The 16,396-nt window shown below is 49.4% G+C and overlaps 1 protein-coding gene across 1 annotated transcript in view; it reads right to left on the bottom strand.

The window, feature by feature from the left end:
• The window catches only part of MEGF11 (multiple EGF like domains 11), a 379,169-nt gene that overhangs the window by 18,838 nt on the left and 343,935 nt on the right, over positions 1–16,396 (bottom strand). Inside the window, exons 11-17 of the mRNA XM_025390189.1 lie at positions 14,455–14,575; positions 13,367–13,530; positions 12,070–12,172; positions 6,498–6,644; positions 6,005–6,139; positions 1,650–1,778; positions 510–638 (exon numbers count right to left, since the gene is read on the bottom strand). Of these exons, the coding sequence (XP_025245974.1) occupies positions 510–638; positions 1,650–1,778; positions 6,005–6,139; positions 6,498–6,644; positions 12,070–12,172; positions 13,367–13,530; positions 14,455–14,575 (928 nt within the window). The remainder of the gene's footprint in view (positions 1–509; positions 639–1,649; positions 1,779–6,004; positions 6,140–6,497; positions 6,645–12,069; positions 12,173–13,366; positions 13,531–14,454; positions 14,576–16,396) is intronic.

Consider the following 16,396-nt stretch of genomic DNA (forward strand, 5'->3'; position numbering starts at 1 on the left):
GTGAGGATAAGGGGTGCAGCGGGAACCAGACCTGTCTTCTGTCTCTTTTTTTGCTGAGCATGGGATGAAGACTAGTGAGGCCCTGCACCACAGCTGTCTCCCTGCTCAGGATCTTCATGCTGAAGGGGCAGGGGCTAGGTGATCTTTGCCTTTTCAAGACAGAGGGGATGTGGAACCACAGGCCAGGCTAGGGTCTCCTTCCTGTGTGGCCACAGGCTGCTCCTCCCCACTCTGGGCCCCACTGTCCAAGGAGGGTCTGGTCTTGGTGATTGCTGGGGTACCTTGCAGCCCCGACCTTCCAGGACTTTGGGCTTGTCAGTCCCCTGAATCCAGTCAGGTCTGGAGCTGCCCCTGCAGAGCTCCTCAGTTCTCATGGGGGCAGGAGTCAGGTACTAATCCTGGGGCCGCCTTCCTTCTTCCCTCCCTGCTGGTCTGGACAATGCCGACACTGGCCAGTAGGCCGCAGCATGGGATTCTAAGTGGCTGGGAGGCCAGGAGGTGGGGCTTACGCTGTGTGCAGAAGAGTCCAGTCCAGCCAGGGGTGCAGTGGCAGGCCCCGTCCTCGGCGCTGCAGCTCGCCCCGTTGTGGCAGCTGCATGTGTGGAAGCAGGCAGGGCCCCAGAACCCGGGTGGGCAAGCTGGGACGTGGGTGAAATGCAGAGGGTGAGGGGAAGGCGGAGAGGGGCAGACGGAGAGGGAGAAGAAGGGGGAGTACACGTCAGAGCCAAGATGCCAGGATGGACCTGGCTGACATTTCCTGGCTTTCAGTGGCTTCACACATTGTTCCCAGAATTCCTGCACTTACCTCTTGGCTTAGTTACCCAAGATTCCCATTAAGCCCAGATTCTCTACCACTCTCCAAGTGTTTGATGCTGACTCAGCAGGGCTCTGAGGGCCCCTGAGCCTCCCCTCTCAGGGGACTGATTTGGAGCATGCGGGTAAACACTGTGGTTTGCCATGTATGTACTGTGTGTGCTTCCCCACGAGAATGGGGACTTTCCTAGGGCAGGAGCTCTCTCCTCTCAGTTGGTGAGCTCCTGACAGCGGAGCCTATGTCTCCTCATCAGAATGGAAATTCCCTCAGCCATCTAACTAGGACCTCCCGGAGGGTACTGGCTAGGTCTCACCCATCAGACAAGGAGCTCCACAGGGTCTCTGTCCTTAGTTTGGGGGCTTCTGGAGAGAGGCTGTTCCCTTCACATCAGATTGGTGCACTTTACATGAACAGCCTCTAGGACATCATTCACATGGGCCACCCAGAGGGCACCGTACTCTCCTGAAGTGGCTGCCCTGGCCTCATCTCACTTCGCTACTCCCAAACTCAAGCATGCCGTTGCCCCTCCTCTTCCCCATCCAAACTCAGGGGCTACTCCTTGCCCAGGTGCTAATGGAGCATTGAGCCTCAGAATTCATAGCATTAATGGTACTATCAACAATATCAATACCTTTGATACCAGTAGTTAATACCAATGATCAATCCTAATAATCCATCATGTTAGCTATAGAGCTAAATGGGGCTCGTTCCTACATGCAGAAGGAGATTTCATCCCTCGAAGTGAAGGCACCAGGACAGAGAGGTTTTGGGCAAGAAAGGGAGAATTTTTGGGCCTGACTCCAGGTAAAGGCATTCCCAGGTAGTAGCAACTTACCCTGTGAGCAGTCCTTGCCAATCCATCCAGGAAAGCACTGACAGGAGCCATCGATAGGGCTGCAGGTCCCATTGTTGGCACAGGAGCAAAGCTGGGCACAGTCTTGCCCAAAGTGTCCTCCAGCACACACTGTGGGCACAGGGCAGCCTGGCACCCATCCTCCCACCTGTGTTCCTCTGACCTCCACCCACAGCCTCATCCCTAGAACTTCCCAAGCCACAGCCACGATCACCCAGGGGTCATGGATCTGGATGGAAACCGTGCCCACCTTGGTACCCTCGTCACCCTTCTCCATTTGCACATAAATGAGTTGCCCCTCTCATGCCTACAGCTGCATTCTTCAGAAGGCTCTATTATGATTGCCTTTAAGAACAGCCTGAGGCCCATGGAGGTAGAATCACCTGACTTAGGCCTCACAGATGAGAAGTGGGAGGCTGAGCACTATACTTCTGGACTCACAGTCCAGTGCTCCCTGTGCTGTTCCACAGCCTTCTGCTTCCATTACTACTTTCACCAACATCACAGATTCCACAACCACAAGGGTAGAGAATGTGTACAGCTGGACAGAGAGGGATAAATGTTGTGTGGCAGGCCTGCCTGCGGTTTGACTGTTAAAGGACCAGCCCTGAGTGTCTGTCCCTGCCCGCCTCTTTCCTCTGACCTGTTGCTCAAGCCTCTAAGCTCAGCATCCTCCTCAGAAAAGCCCTCCTGAGTTCACAAGGCCCTCTCCACCACTGGTATTTCCAATTTGAGTCACTTGGAGGATTTTTGGTCACAGACCTTCCTGGAGGAGTCACTCCTTTGTCCCTGGAGGAAGAGCTGGTTTCCTCAGTCAGGCTGCAAAGCTCTTTTAGGACTAGGCTTGAGTATTCGTTGAGCACTTAACCTTTTATTTCCCCTTGCAATTCATCCCCCACCTGCTTCCTACAGCTTGAGCTCTCTAAAGCACAGCTTTCTTCATGGCACTCCTATGTCCTGCTCAGAGAGCCTCAGTGGGTTCCCATTGCCACAAAATAAAGTCGATCCTGGAGAGCAGCACAGAGGATGATGGGAATGTGTTGATTCTTGAAGATACATGACTTCCTCAGGGCCCAGGTCTCTCACATCTTGGGCTGAAACCCTCTGCTTTACACCACACTGCCTCATATTGGTAGTTCTTCCCCAGCCAGACTGTGGGCCACTAGTGGCTAGGATCTGCATCTACTCAGTGCCTCTCCTGGACATGATGTGGTAGTTGAGACAAATAATAAAGGCAGTACGGTGGACCAGACTCTCCAGTCCAAAGCCTTGGATTTAGGTCCAAGTTTTCTTTATGTATTCAACAAACATATACATGACACTTAAATGCACCAGACACTGTTCAATGTGCTTCACAAATACAGGCATACCTCAGAGATGTGGGTTTGGTTCTAGATCACTGCAAGTGAATATTGTAATAAAGCAAGTCACAAATGTTTTGGTTTCCCAGAGCATACAAAAGTTATGTTTACATTGTACTGTACTCTATTAAGTGTGCAATAGCTTTATGTCTAAAAAATAATGTACATGCCTTGATTAAAAAACACTTTATTGCAAAAAAAAAATGCTGACACAGACACAAAGTGTACACATGGTGTTGGAAATATGGCACAGGCAGGGTTGCCACAAACCTTTGGTTTTTTGTTTCAAGACAGAGTCTCACTATGTTGCCCAGGCTGGAGTGCAGTGGTGCAATCTTGGCTCACTGCAACCTCTTCCTCCCAGGTTCAAGCGATTCTCCTACCTCAGCCTCCCCAGTAGCTGGGATTATGGGCGTGCGCCACCACGTCCGGCTAATTTTTGTATTTTTAGTAGAGACACGGTTTCACCATGTTGGCCAGGCTGGTCTCGAACTCCTGACCTCAAGGAGTCCACCCACCTTGGCCTCCCAAAGTGCTGGGATTACAGATGTGAACCACTGCACCCGGCCAAACCTTTAATTTGTAAAAAACAAGAAGATGCAGTTTCTGTGAAGCACAATAAAACAAGGTATGCCTGTATTTAGTTCACTTAATCTTGGAAGACTCTTATTATGTAGTCTCATTATGCCCTATCATTAACTCTGCTTTATAGATGAGAAACTGAGGCAGGTTAAGTAACTTGCCCAAGGTCACACAACTAGGAAGTTGTACCGCTTGCTGGCTAAGTGCCTTTGAGCAAACCACAACACCTGTCCTAGTCTCTGTTTCCTCATCTTTGAGGTGGGAATGGGAGCCCTCACCGACTGTCCTAGGGCCATGGTTAGTAGCTGTGGCAGGCTGGCTGATTTGGGGCCCTGTGCTTCCCCTGGCAGAAACCTTAGTTCCCTTCCAGGAAGTTCTGTTGCCAAGAGGGTGACATGCATCTCACCTGTTTGCAGCTCAAGCTCCAGCTTTTTGAAAAGCAGGCTGCCCAGCCTCTTCTTTCCTACCTCTGGGAGGTACTTGATTTGGGGAACCCAACCCCAAGTCCTGGCCCTCTGTGGGGAGTAGGGTGCCAGTGCTGCTCCCCCTACCCTACCTGCAAAACGAACTCTGAGCTTCTCTAACAAGGCAGTCTTATCTTTGAAGTCTTTCTCACATATATGAGGCCAAGAAATTTACCCACAGAACTGCTAATACGATCAATCTAATCCATTAATTGGTCGACTTCTTAGCTGAATCAAGAGTAAGGCAAAGAGAGGGGCAGTGGACAGAAGGGGGGCTGGTGAAAAGAAAACATCTGGTTATATTTAATCTATGTTTAATGATTCTGCATAAGCAGTGTCTATAATTTGTAACTCGCTGGAAAGCCAGTCATTAGAAAGTGTCAGTTCAATTTTTTACAAGGTTTGAGACTTAACCAGGGCAGTTGCCATTAATAGCAAACTCTATTAGATCTATATGTGGGAAATACTCATTAGGCCAGTGGGCGATAAATCAGACAACGCAGCATCTGAGAGTTACTCCTCGGGCTGCATGGGTCCTAATTTAGACCTAGACTATCTGTATTGATGGCCGAGTCTCCTATGTTTAATAAGTAAACTTCGACATGTCAGGTTATGATTAAACCATCCTAGGAGGGCTGCAAGTAAATGAAACTGTCACATATGTTTCCCTGGGGCTCAAACTTCTCAGGACCTCAAAGCATCATGTAGTAAACTTTCTACTCAAACATATTAACAGCCCACACACTTGCAAAAAATAGCCCAGCTCAGTAGTGATTATTCATCAAAAGAATGGGTTCCCCTGGGAGGTAGTGAGCGTTCAGTCAACAGAAGTATTTAAGCAGAGTCCAGATGAGATTTCTTGCATAGATGACCTTGAAGTTGCTTTTAGCCCTAAGTTTAACAGAGTGCAAGTTCTGTAACCTTGTGTTCAAACCTGTTCTGAAGGCCTCAGCCTACCTTCTAACCCCCATTGCCCACCCCCAGCTACCATATCCATCAGCTGTTCCCTGTAGCATGCCCATGTCTCTATGCTTTGCCTAAGCTGCTTCCTCTACACAGAATGCTTTTCTTCCTTTTCCACCTTTCAAGCTAAGGCCCAGCTGAAGTCCTGCATGGTCCATGGAGCCTTCCCCCAAATCTATACTGTCTTGTCCTAAGAAAGCCAGGGATGGCAATAGGCAATGATGTGTGGAGGCAGCTCCTACCTTCTCACTGGTTGTTCAATATTTGGGAATTTTGTGAATGATGTTAAATCATTGGTACCTTGAAATCAGCCATGGTAGGAATATTTATATTTTTAAAATCTGCAGATGTTACAGATCAGGGTTTTTCCCCCACACAGAACTGATAGGGCAGAACACCAATGCAAATAAGCTTTATATCGCTTTTCAACTCCTGCTGAGTGGTAGCAGTTCTTGGAGTTAGTATTGTGAAGGATTCTGAGGTCAAATCAGGAAAGCATGTGGGGAGGGATTAGGGATGGTGGCCTGAATATGACAGGGAGAAGGGCTTGGAAGTTGCCATCTCCAGCCCAAGCCAGAACCAACTCCTCTACACTCCCACAGCATTCTCTGCCCTTTACCTTTGGCACTCGGCACAGACCACATGGTGCCACTTCTGATGTAGATCTCCTCTATGCTTATTTCACTTTTCATCCCTTTAGCATGCGTGTTGGAATCAGAATTTGTTTCTGCCACTTGCTAGCTACGAAATCACAGATAAAGCATTTCACCTCTGAGCCTGTTAACTGCGTTAGGGCCTTTGTCTCATGCCATGTGGGGCAGTTCTCATAAAGGCAGCCCAAGTCCTGAAGAGGGAAGGAGCTACCTTTACAGAGTATGATGAAAATCCCTAAGCCCTTCCTTCCCTGCCACTTTCCTTCCAGAACCTCTCACCTCCCTGCCCTGTACCATCCTACTGGAGACAGTACCTTGGTTGCAGAGAGCTCCAGAGAATCCTGGGAGGCACTCACAGATGCCGCTGACATGGTGGCAGGGCCCGCTGCTGTGCACGCAGAGGGGGCATGGCTGGGCGCAGCTGTGGCCGTAGAACCCAGGGGCACAGACTGAGGGTAAAGGGAAGATGGTGGTCAGCAGCCCAATAGTCCCCAGCCAGCCTAGCTACCCTTCCTGTTCCACACTTCTCAAAAACATAGGGAGACCTGCATCCTTCCCACATCTTGGAGGGTGCATCCCTTTCTGCAGAGAAGAGCTGTGGTGTGTCCCTGTTTCCACTGAGTAGCTGGGCTGGGCCCCAAACCTGGGGACAGAGCAGCCAGTGCAGAGAGAGAGGAGACTAGAGGGAAGGAAGAGATGGGGGCTGATTTAAGAGCCCAGCCTCTGTCAGGCCAGGGCTAGTTCTAGTTGGGAGGGCTAGGGAGGATGAGCCCTCTGAATTTTTCGGGGTCAGGGGATCAGCCTTACTTCTCTGGCATAAGGGTCCTCGGAAGCCAGGGGCACACTCGCAGCTCCCATCCTCTGGGGAGCAGGAGCCTCCATTCTCACAGCTGCAGGAGACAGAGCAGTTGGGGCCCCAGCGGCCAGATGGACACGTGCTGTCACAGCGGATGCCTGTGGGCCAGAGGCAGACTCAGGTCAGTGGTAAGAGAGGTGAGGGCAGAGGGAAAAATGGAGGGAAGGGGGACAGTGCAGTATGAAGAGGTGGAGGCAGCATAGTGCATCCAGGAATGTAGAGGAGAAACTCAGCTGAGGCTTGGCTGGTCATGGAGGATTTTCAGGAAGAAGTGATGTCCAGAGTTTAAAAGTCAAGGAGGAATTGACCAAGCAAATGAAATTGTATGTACAAAGAGCAGGAGGCAGGAGAAAGAATCATGTCTTGAAAGAAATTGCAAATAGTGAGTGTGGTTGAACCACAAAGTGCAAAATGGGGTACGGCAAGAGATGAGATTGTGGGAGTAAGAAGGGACCAGATCACAAGGGCCTCTTTTGTATGGCATTCAAGAACAGGACCAGGAGAAACCAACTATGGGCAAGTAAGTGCCAGCTGGGAGTGAGCCATATGCCCACGCACATTAGCCCAGGAGCTACTGGTGCTGCTGGGTCCCTGCCAGCCCACCCAGGGAGGGGCTCAGAGAGTAGGTGGGGTCTCTGCAGATTCTTCTGACCAGACTCCTCAGCACAGTATGTGTATCATTCATGCACACATACAATAGAAACCAGTGCTTTGCAAAAATTACATTTACTGTCACTATGTATGATGGACTCTGATGTTTTCTCTGTACTATGATGTATTCTATTTCAGTTTTTAAAATGCCAGTTGTAACCCAACAATTTGATTTAGTGAACCTCAGTTTGACAGTGGCCTATGGGGGAATGGATGGAATTTCTCAATAAGAAAAAGGAACAAAGTCTATAATAGTTCTTTTGGGCTCAGGTAGAGGAAATGTGTGTTAGGTTCCCTACAGCCTGAAGGCGAAGAAGGAATTTTAAAAGGCCTGAGGCTGGATGCCCCAACTCTGGGGTAGGTTTTCTTCCCAGGCAGAAAGGCTTCCATTCTGACATGCATTAGAGAAATGGAACATATGAGCCCAGGAGATTGGCTTGGCTTCAGAAGGTGAATATCAGAGGCTCAGAGAGGGGCAGAATTAGTTGAAAAATCATGTCTGCCTTGTTATAAGGACAGCGATTGTGGGAAAGAGAAAGAAAGAAAGGAGAAAGACACTTGTGCCCAGTGAACAGAGCCAGCCCTAGCAGCAGCATGAGAGCAGTGGGACCAATTTGGAGGCAGACTGGAATTGTACAAGCCCACCTGGTCTGTCAAGGAGAGGGGAGGGAGGGTGGAACCACTGGAGAGGGGAGAGGGAGGGGCATGCAACAGGCTTTACTCATCCTCCTGTTTCTCAGTCTAGCCCAGCATCTGCGCTCCCTCCCTGTAGTGTCTCAGTTTTGCAGTAGGGTAGAGGCTTCAGATGCCACTCTCTGGGAGATGGTTGCAGGTGGGTAGGTGGGGGGTGGGCGGGGGGGCAAGTGGTTTCCTCCCCAGGGAATGGGATCTGGCAGCCATATTTTACCCATTGACAGGGGTCTCTCCCAGTGGTGTTTCAGGTGCCCAAGAGGTGAACCCTGGACAGGCATCATAGATTGACTAAAGGGAGTTTGGGAAAGTGGAAACCATAAAACTGTTCAAAGTTTTGGATCCATCTTCAAGTTTCTCCTTTTCTTGGGCATAACAAAGCTGTGATCTGCCATAAGGCCTTTTTTTTTTTTTTGAGACAGGGTCTCACTCTATCACCCAGGTGGGAGTGCAGTCACCCAGGTGGGAGTGCAGTGGCATGATCTCAGCTCACAGCAATCTCTGCATCCCAAGTTCAAGCAATTCTCCTGCCTCAGCCTCCCGAGTAGCTGGGATTATAGGTGTGAGCCACCACAGCTGGCTAGCTTTTGTATTTTCAGTAGAGACGGGGTTCCTCCATGTTGGCCAGGCTGGTCTTAAACTCCTGATCTCAAGTGATCTGCCCACCCCAGCCTCCCAAAGTGCCGGGATTACAGTCATGAGCCACTGCACCAGCCTAGGACTTCTTTTGCCTGTGGTTGTTGGAAACCCAGGATTCAGACCACAGGCCTAGGGACAGCTGTTCCTTGCACTGAGGTGGAGCTTTGCTGCCTACAGGGCCTCCAATTCCACTGCACACCAAGCACTCTGCCAGCTGACCAAGGCACATGTGTCACACATAGACACTGCTCTTTCCTGAAACTATAGGTATTACTGTGTTCATAAAACACAGTGTATGTGAAAGCACCACTGAATTCATGGCAGCTGGTTGCTATTGTGTTTATCCTAGCCAATGGCCATTAAAAGTATAGCTACTCTCATTGTGGAATCCTTAGTGTTTTCATGTCACAAGCGGTCCTCGTTTATGGAGATTGAGAACCATGAGTGTACCATGTTTATTCTCAGACTGAAAGTGTCTGCAAAGTCCCACTGGGTTCTAGGACTTGGCAGTTATTATATTCTGGGCCTGTTTCCGTGGGAGTGGGGCTCCTGTTTGTGGTGGTTCTATATTTCCCAAGACCTTCTTGGAGCTTCAGACATGGGATCTAAGTGGAAAGAAGGGTCAAGGATTTCCCCATACGGAGTGCCCAGTTCCAGAAGCGACTTACTGATACGATCAGAGGGGCTGGCCTTGGCCTTGTGGGAGGCTCCCAGCTATAGTTTCTGAAGAAGCAGCTTCAGTTACCTTCCTGGGCCCCAGTTTTCCCCACAGTTGGATAGGGATAGTCTCCCTCAGAGGTCCTTTCCTTTCTTACTCTAGGGAATCCCCTTACTTTATTTTTCAGGAATCTTCCCCACCCCCACATCTATATTGGTGGGTAAACCTAGGCTAGGGATCCATACATGATGATCTCTGGTTCATGCAATGAAGCCAGTAGCCACTCAGCATCCCATATCCTTCAGGGTCCGTTTCAGGTCCTTCAGGGTCCATTCCTTCCCCAGGAAGCTTTCTTGGATGTCTGCCCAGGGAGACAAGCATCTCTTTGATAACCAGCAGCATACAGCTTTGTCTGTACCTGTTACTTGAAAGCTTCATACACGTGAGTCCTGTTTCCCCTGCCAGCAATGTGAAGAGAGGGACCATGGCTTACTGACACTTCTGACTTTGCTTACCTAGGTGCTCCTCATGGACAGGATGCCATCTTGGTCATTTTTGCATCTTTGGTGCCCAGCACAGTGTTTGGCACACAGTAGGTACTCAGAAACTTTTGCTTTTTACCATTTACTGCTGAGTTTGGTAATTGCTTGAGTCAATAAATGCTAGTTGATTGAATAAATGGTTCCCCCTTAAGATACAATCCTGAGTCTCTCATCCTATTGGCCCCAATGTCCTGAGACCCCAGACAACTCCTTTTCCTTATCTGTGGCATGAGAAGGTTGGAGGAGATTATCTTTAAAGTCTCCCCCACTTTAAGGGGAAAAATCAGGAATGGTTATAGGCCAACTTCTTCCAGTTTATTTCAATAAACATTTAATAAGCACATATTATGTGCAGGGCAAGATGAGTAAGACAAAATGCCAGTTATCAGTAAGCCTATTGCTTATGAGGGTAAAGGGAAGACATGAGCACATCTCCTGGCAGCCCCAAACCTGTGCTGAGCCAAGGAATGAGCAATGTGCCAGGGACTGGGAAATTAGGCACAGATTTTTCTTGAGGCAGAGGTGAGTGGGGAGGGCTCAGTGGGAGGCCCATCTCCGTCTCTCATTGGCCCCCTTCTACATGACAAACCTCAGGACATCAATTGCTTCTTTGAAAAGACTTCAGGACCACATTTGGGGAAATTAGGTTTAGAACAGCAGAGGCCTTGCTGAAAGATTGTTCACCAAAGACAGAATTTTTAAGCACTAGATGTCATTAAAATCTTAATCGGCTCACTCAAAATTAAGGCAATGAAAAATTAAAGTTGATTTCCACTTGGCTTCTGCTGAGATTCTAGGGTGCCAGTGACCAGGGTGGAGCCTTATTCTTTACTGAGGGGCAGGAGCCAGCAGGGCAGGGGAACCCTGGCCAGAGATACTGCAGAGGAAGCAATGTCCCTGGCTCTTGGCTGCTTAGAAACTTTCTGGTTATGAACAGAGGCTGTGCAGCAACCTGGTGTTAATTATTAATCTGATAACCTATACTGCCAGAAATGACTATTATTTTTTTCTCTTTGCTGCTCATCACCTTCGGACTGGCTAGTAGGTTCACTCCTGAAATTCTTATTAAGCACTTCCTGTGTTCATGGCCTACTTTTACTGAGCACTTACTATGTGCCAGGCACTATTAGCACTTTATAGGTAGTAACTCATTTAAGCTTCAAAACAACCCTGTAGTTGCAAGGCTAATTATCTGTATTTTAGGGATGGAGAGTTCAGGCCCTGAGAGGTTAGACGACTTGCCCAAGGTCATAAACCCCAGCAGTCTGGCTCTAGAGCTGGGTTCTTAACAACCATGTTATCCATATCTCTGTGGCAGGCAGTGGATACAATGGTGAATAAGGCATATGCCTCCATAGAGCTGATGGCCACATTAGGGAGGCAGATGATAAACAGTTACCACAGTTGTCATTGAACTCTGATTTAAGTACCACAATAGGAAAAATGTAGGGTAGAAGAATTAATAAAGGGGATGCTTTTGTCTTGGTCAGGTGGGTATCATAGCAGGGGCAGTGCCTTCCTAGAGGAAGAAAGCTTTACATTGAAATCTGGTAGACAAGGAGTTATCAGGTGAAAAAGGGAAGGAAATGATCCAGGCAGAGGGAATGGCATGTACAACGGCCTGGAGTCAGGAAGGTGGTTGGCTCCCTGAAGAAGTAGACTGTGGCCCTGGTGGCTGGAATGTAGTGAGCCACAGAGTGAGCAGAGCGAGGTGGAGGAGTCAGGCAGAGCCAGATCCCATGGGCCCTGGGCCATGGTAAGGATTTAAAGTTTTATATAAGAGTCGTGGGAAGCCATTGAGGCATTCTGAACAGGGACTGAAATGGCAGGTCTGGGTTTGAAAAGTTGACTCTGGCCACCAGGTGCAGAATGAATGCAGCCAGGCAAGATCGGAGTCCAAGGCAGTGCCAGATGCGGGATGGTGCCCAGCAGACCGTGTGGTGGCAGTGGGATGGAGAGAAGTAGATGGATTCACCTTGTATTAGGAGGCAGGCTGACAGGATAGATATAAGGAGCAGAATTCTGAGACTGGGCTAAGGAGAAAGATCCTTGTCCCCTTCTCCATCATATTCTCTAGATTGAGCACTTACACCCACCATATGTCAGCTTTTGACCTACTGGAATGGCTCCAGTGCCTTGGACAGAGCTTATACCTAATAGATATTCAATAAATACTTGAATTAAATGGAATGGAGAACTGGAACCCAGAGCAGATAAAGGGAAAGATGCATATTCAGGGATCAAGAAGAAAGGTATTGAAGAAGAAAGAAAGGTCAAGAGAAGTAGAATACCAAGAACCCAGTTTCACAGTACCTGGGTGGTGGCACAGCAAGGGAAGGTTACCTGTCCATCCGGCCAGGCAGCAGCAGTGGCCTGTGACAGGGTCACATCCATCAGCATGGCTGCAGTCACAGTGTTCACTGCAGTTCAGCCCAAATGTGCCATCCTGTGGAGAAGACAGGGAGAGAAAAATGATCAGACCCAAACTTCCAGAGGTTTGTGTTACTTCTATGGATCTTTTCTTTAATTTTTACTTTCGGAGGGTCCAGTGAGATCTACTGGATCTGGATGACAAAACTGAGCCAGAACCCCACAGGGAGGTAGGGAGACTGGGGCCGGGGCACAATGGGGACACGTTTTGTAAGTGGGAATCAACACAGCCATGAAGACACTCTGAAGAATTATTTGGCTGCATTAACAGGAGTATGAGGTTGGGAGGGAGGGTGATACTCCTGCTCTACTTTTCAGTGGTCAAGCTCAAAGGCCTGTAATGATCATTAACTAAAATTGTAAATGAAAGTGCACTTTGCAAATTGTAACACATTGATCACATGTGAGGAATGACTATGATTTATTCTTTGTTGCTGGGGAAGAAGGTAGTCACCAATTCTTATATGCTCATTAGGTATCAAAAGCCTCATATACCTCATTTTTCTTAATCCTCACAGCAATTCCATGATATGATTCCATTATATTCCCACTTTAAAGATGAGAGACAAGGTTAGAGAGGTGAAGTAACATGCTCAAGGTTACAAAGGATGTGACGAAGCCAAGATTTGAACTCAGGATTGCAGGACTCCAAATTACTCATTAAGGAGTGCATTGCTCACTCATCCAACAATATATCAGTGGGTTTAACTTATTTGTATCTCAGACCTATAAGATCCAGTGATTAAGTCTGGGTGGTTATTGTTGAACAGTGCTTGCTTTAGTCGCCACACACTCTGATCATAAAAGTACAGACTGTTGGAACCAGAAGGAAGCTCAGACATTATCTACCAAGGAATGGCAAGTCTCGTGGATTAGTAAGGGTTGTCTTGTAGCACTGGGTTGTGAAGGAATCTGAAGCTGCATTTGAGCTCGAGTGCCAGTCAGTAGTGTTTACCAAGAGCAACACGGGAAAAGTGATGCCATGTCACCACATCTGCCAAGTATTTGCCATTTTATAGATGAGAGGGATGAGGGCCAAAGTAGTAAAATAGCCACAGAGAAGTTAGGACTAGGACTGTAACCCAAATCTAAGTGTCCCATCACCTAGCTTAGTGCTTTTCTCTGTGCACTCTTGTGGACAAACTAACACCAGGGAAAGGGTGTGAGAGAATGCTAAGCCCAACCTGTCCCTCCCCACCCTGGCACTCACCGGGCAAGGCAGCTCACAGGTGTCTCCCAGCCAGCCAGGGGTGCAGGAACAGGAGCCATCTATGGGGCTGCAGGCTGCCCCATTGGCACAGGTGCAGCTCTCGTTGCAGTTCAGGCCCCATGTCCCACTGGGACACGGCAGGGTGCAGTCCAGGCCCTGCCACCCTGAGGGGAGGGAAAGGGACTGTCACTTCTCCAGGTCCAGTGTGTCTTTTTGCCCACTCCCCCTAGCTCTACACACAGCATCCCACCCAAACCACTGCTTTCCTGAGGGCTGGGTTAGAACACACATTCCACACACAGTTCAGAAATTCAACAGAGCTGTTAGGAGAGCTGGGGCTAGAACCCAGGTCTCCTGCCTCTGGGTGCTCACTGTTTGTGCTCCAGGCAGATGATCCTATCTGGAACAGGTACCACCTCAGGTGGGGAGTGCTGTCTCTGCCCAGGGTGGAGTCTGGCAGCTTAACTCAGGGCCCTCTGTTTGAGGGACAGCTGATTCTCCATTTTTAGGCTGGTTACTGGCCTCTTTGCCTACTGCACCATTTCTCCCCTTCCCCGCTTCCCTGTTTGTGATGGGGGCTGGCCCCTGCGGGATGCATATCCCAGGATTCCTGTCAGCTGGCTCCCAGCTGGGCTGCATGTGGGAGACCTGCCCACAGACTGGAGAGTGGAAGCAGGAGATAGGTGTGTCCTCTCCCTCTTTCTCTGTCTGGGGCCTTGGGCGGTGGCGCAGCCCCCTCTCTCCATGTCTCAGTGCCTACCAGGTACCCTTCACTCCCAGGCTCTGGGAACTCTTTCTTTTGTTCCTCCAACCCTAGGAGCGATAGCAGCTTCTCCCACAGGTGTTAATGTCTGGGTTGCATACCTTCCCTGTGTGCTCTTCAGCTCTTTGAACATTGCAATGAATCCCCTCATTGCATTCCTGCTATTGAAGTTCCTGGCATGGGTTTCCTTGCCTGGAACCCAACCAATATAGGCTTCCTGACCTTGCATGTGGGTGGGGTTGGGGCAGCCCCACCTCAGCTGGCAGCACCACCTGGGCAGTGTGCTCATATGTGGGGGATGAGCTTGGGAGAGAGGGCACATTACCTTCCTTGCAGGTACAGGAGCCATCTACTGGGGAGCAGGTGCCACCATTGTTACAGCTACAGATGGACGAGCAGTTGGGGCCGTAGGTCCCTGCTGCACAGGAAACGGCACAGACCTCTCCCTGGAAAGGGAGGGGTTGAATTTTGGATCAAAGATTGCTCCATGTTGGATGGCTGTGGTAGGCAGGATAATGACCCCTGCTGCCCTCAACATGTTCATGTCCTAATCCCTGGGATCTGTGAATATGTTACCTTACATGGCAAAAAGGGACTTTGCAGGTGTGATTAAGGACCTGGAGATGGGGAGAATGTCGGGGGTTATCCAGGTGGGCCCAACATAATCACGAGTACTTCAGAGTAAAAGATGACCAAAGAAGGTAGGTCAGAGAGATACACCATGAGAAGCCCTCCACCCGCCTGTGCTGACTTTGAAGATGGAGGAAGGGGCCAGGAGCTGAGGAATGCAGTGGCCTCTAGAATCTGGGATCAGCAGCTCTTTTACAGTTAGCAAGAAAATGAGGGCCTCAGTCCTGCAACCAGAGGAACTGAATCTGCCAACAACATGAGTGAGCAGGAAATAGACCCTCTCCTAAAGCTTCCAGGAAGGAACACGGCCTGCCGGCACCTGGGCTTCAGCCTCATGAAACCCATACCAGACTTCTGACCTTCAGGACTGTCAGATAATAAATTAGTGCTGTTTGAAGCCACAAAGTTGTGATTTTTTACAGCAGTAATGGAAAACTAATATAACCGTTTTCAGTTATTGGAGGGGTCAGGCCTCCAGACCACAAATCTAGAGGACCTTGACGCCAAAGTCTGTATTAGGTTGAAGCAGCACCAAGTCTAACCCGTTGTCTCCCAATCTCATTTCTCACCCACAACCCCACGACACGAGTAGTAATATCCTATCCGTATTTGCCTGAGCCTCAGAGAAGTTAAATGTAAATGATAGCTAATGCATATTGAGACCTTTCTCAATATCGTGTAACACACACACCATCTCATTTAATTGTCACAGCACTCACACGAGATAGAAGCTACTGCCTCAGCATTATTCTCACCTAACAGATAACTGCATGGAGAAGTTACTTAACTCTGCCAAGGTCACAGAACTAAACCCAGTTGCTCCTTGTTGGAACCCAGGCTGGCTGCTTAACCATTACATTACCGGGGATCCTAAACTGGCTGCCCTGGAAAACATTCTGAGATAGAGATTAGTGAGCTCTTGAGAACAATCCCGATGAGGGAGGTGGTCAAGGCTGAGGAAAAGTTGAACCGAGGCACAGTTACAGTAACTTCTGCTGATCTGGCAGGAAGCTCTGAAGCTGAGATGACCCCTGGAGTTGTCCCACATGGGGGAAAAGGAGGGAAATCCTTTATGCCCCCATCAATCACTGGCCATCCACTGGGATGGGGGAAGGGGCCATGACTCCTCAGGTGAGTCAGCTGACTTCAAAGGCAGTGTCTATAGAGGGCCTCACCTGGGAGCCACTAACTTTCCGGCAGCTGGAGAAGAAAGTGCTTCTGTCCTGAGGGGTGAATCTGGGCATCCACTCTACCGGTAAGTGGGTACGCTGTTAGCTCCAGTAAGGAATTTGGAGGAGGGGCAAGTTACAGGGTAGGGAGACCAGGAATGGAGGCTTCAGAGGCGTTGAGTGGTGGGAGCATTCAGCTAATCAGAAGAGTAGGGTAAAGGGGATGCAGATGGGAAGAGGGGTGTGGACGAGAGTGCAGAGGAGTATGAGCTGGGAATGCTCCAGGGGCAGCTGAAGGGTGGAGTGAAGGAGATAGGCAGAAGGGGGGCTGGGAGCCTAGAATGCCAGGGGAGGGAGTTTGGACTTTCTTCCCTGGGTCCCCCAGGACATGCTTCCCCACTTAGGAACCTACTGTGGTGCTGTCTACGCTGGAGCAAGTGGTCGCTGGATGTTGAATTCCCACCTCCG

Source organism: Theropithecus gelada, chromosome 7a, assembly GCF_003255815.1.
Source record: "Theropithecus gelada isolate Dixy chromosome 7a, Tgel_1.0, whole genome shotgun sequence".
Classification (NCBI taxonomy): Eukaryota; Metazoa; Chordata; class Mammalia; order Primates; family Cercopithecidae; genus Theropithecus; species Theropithecus gelada.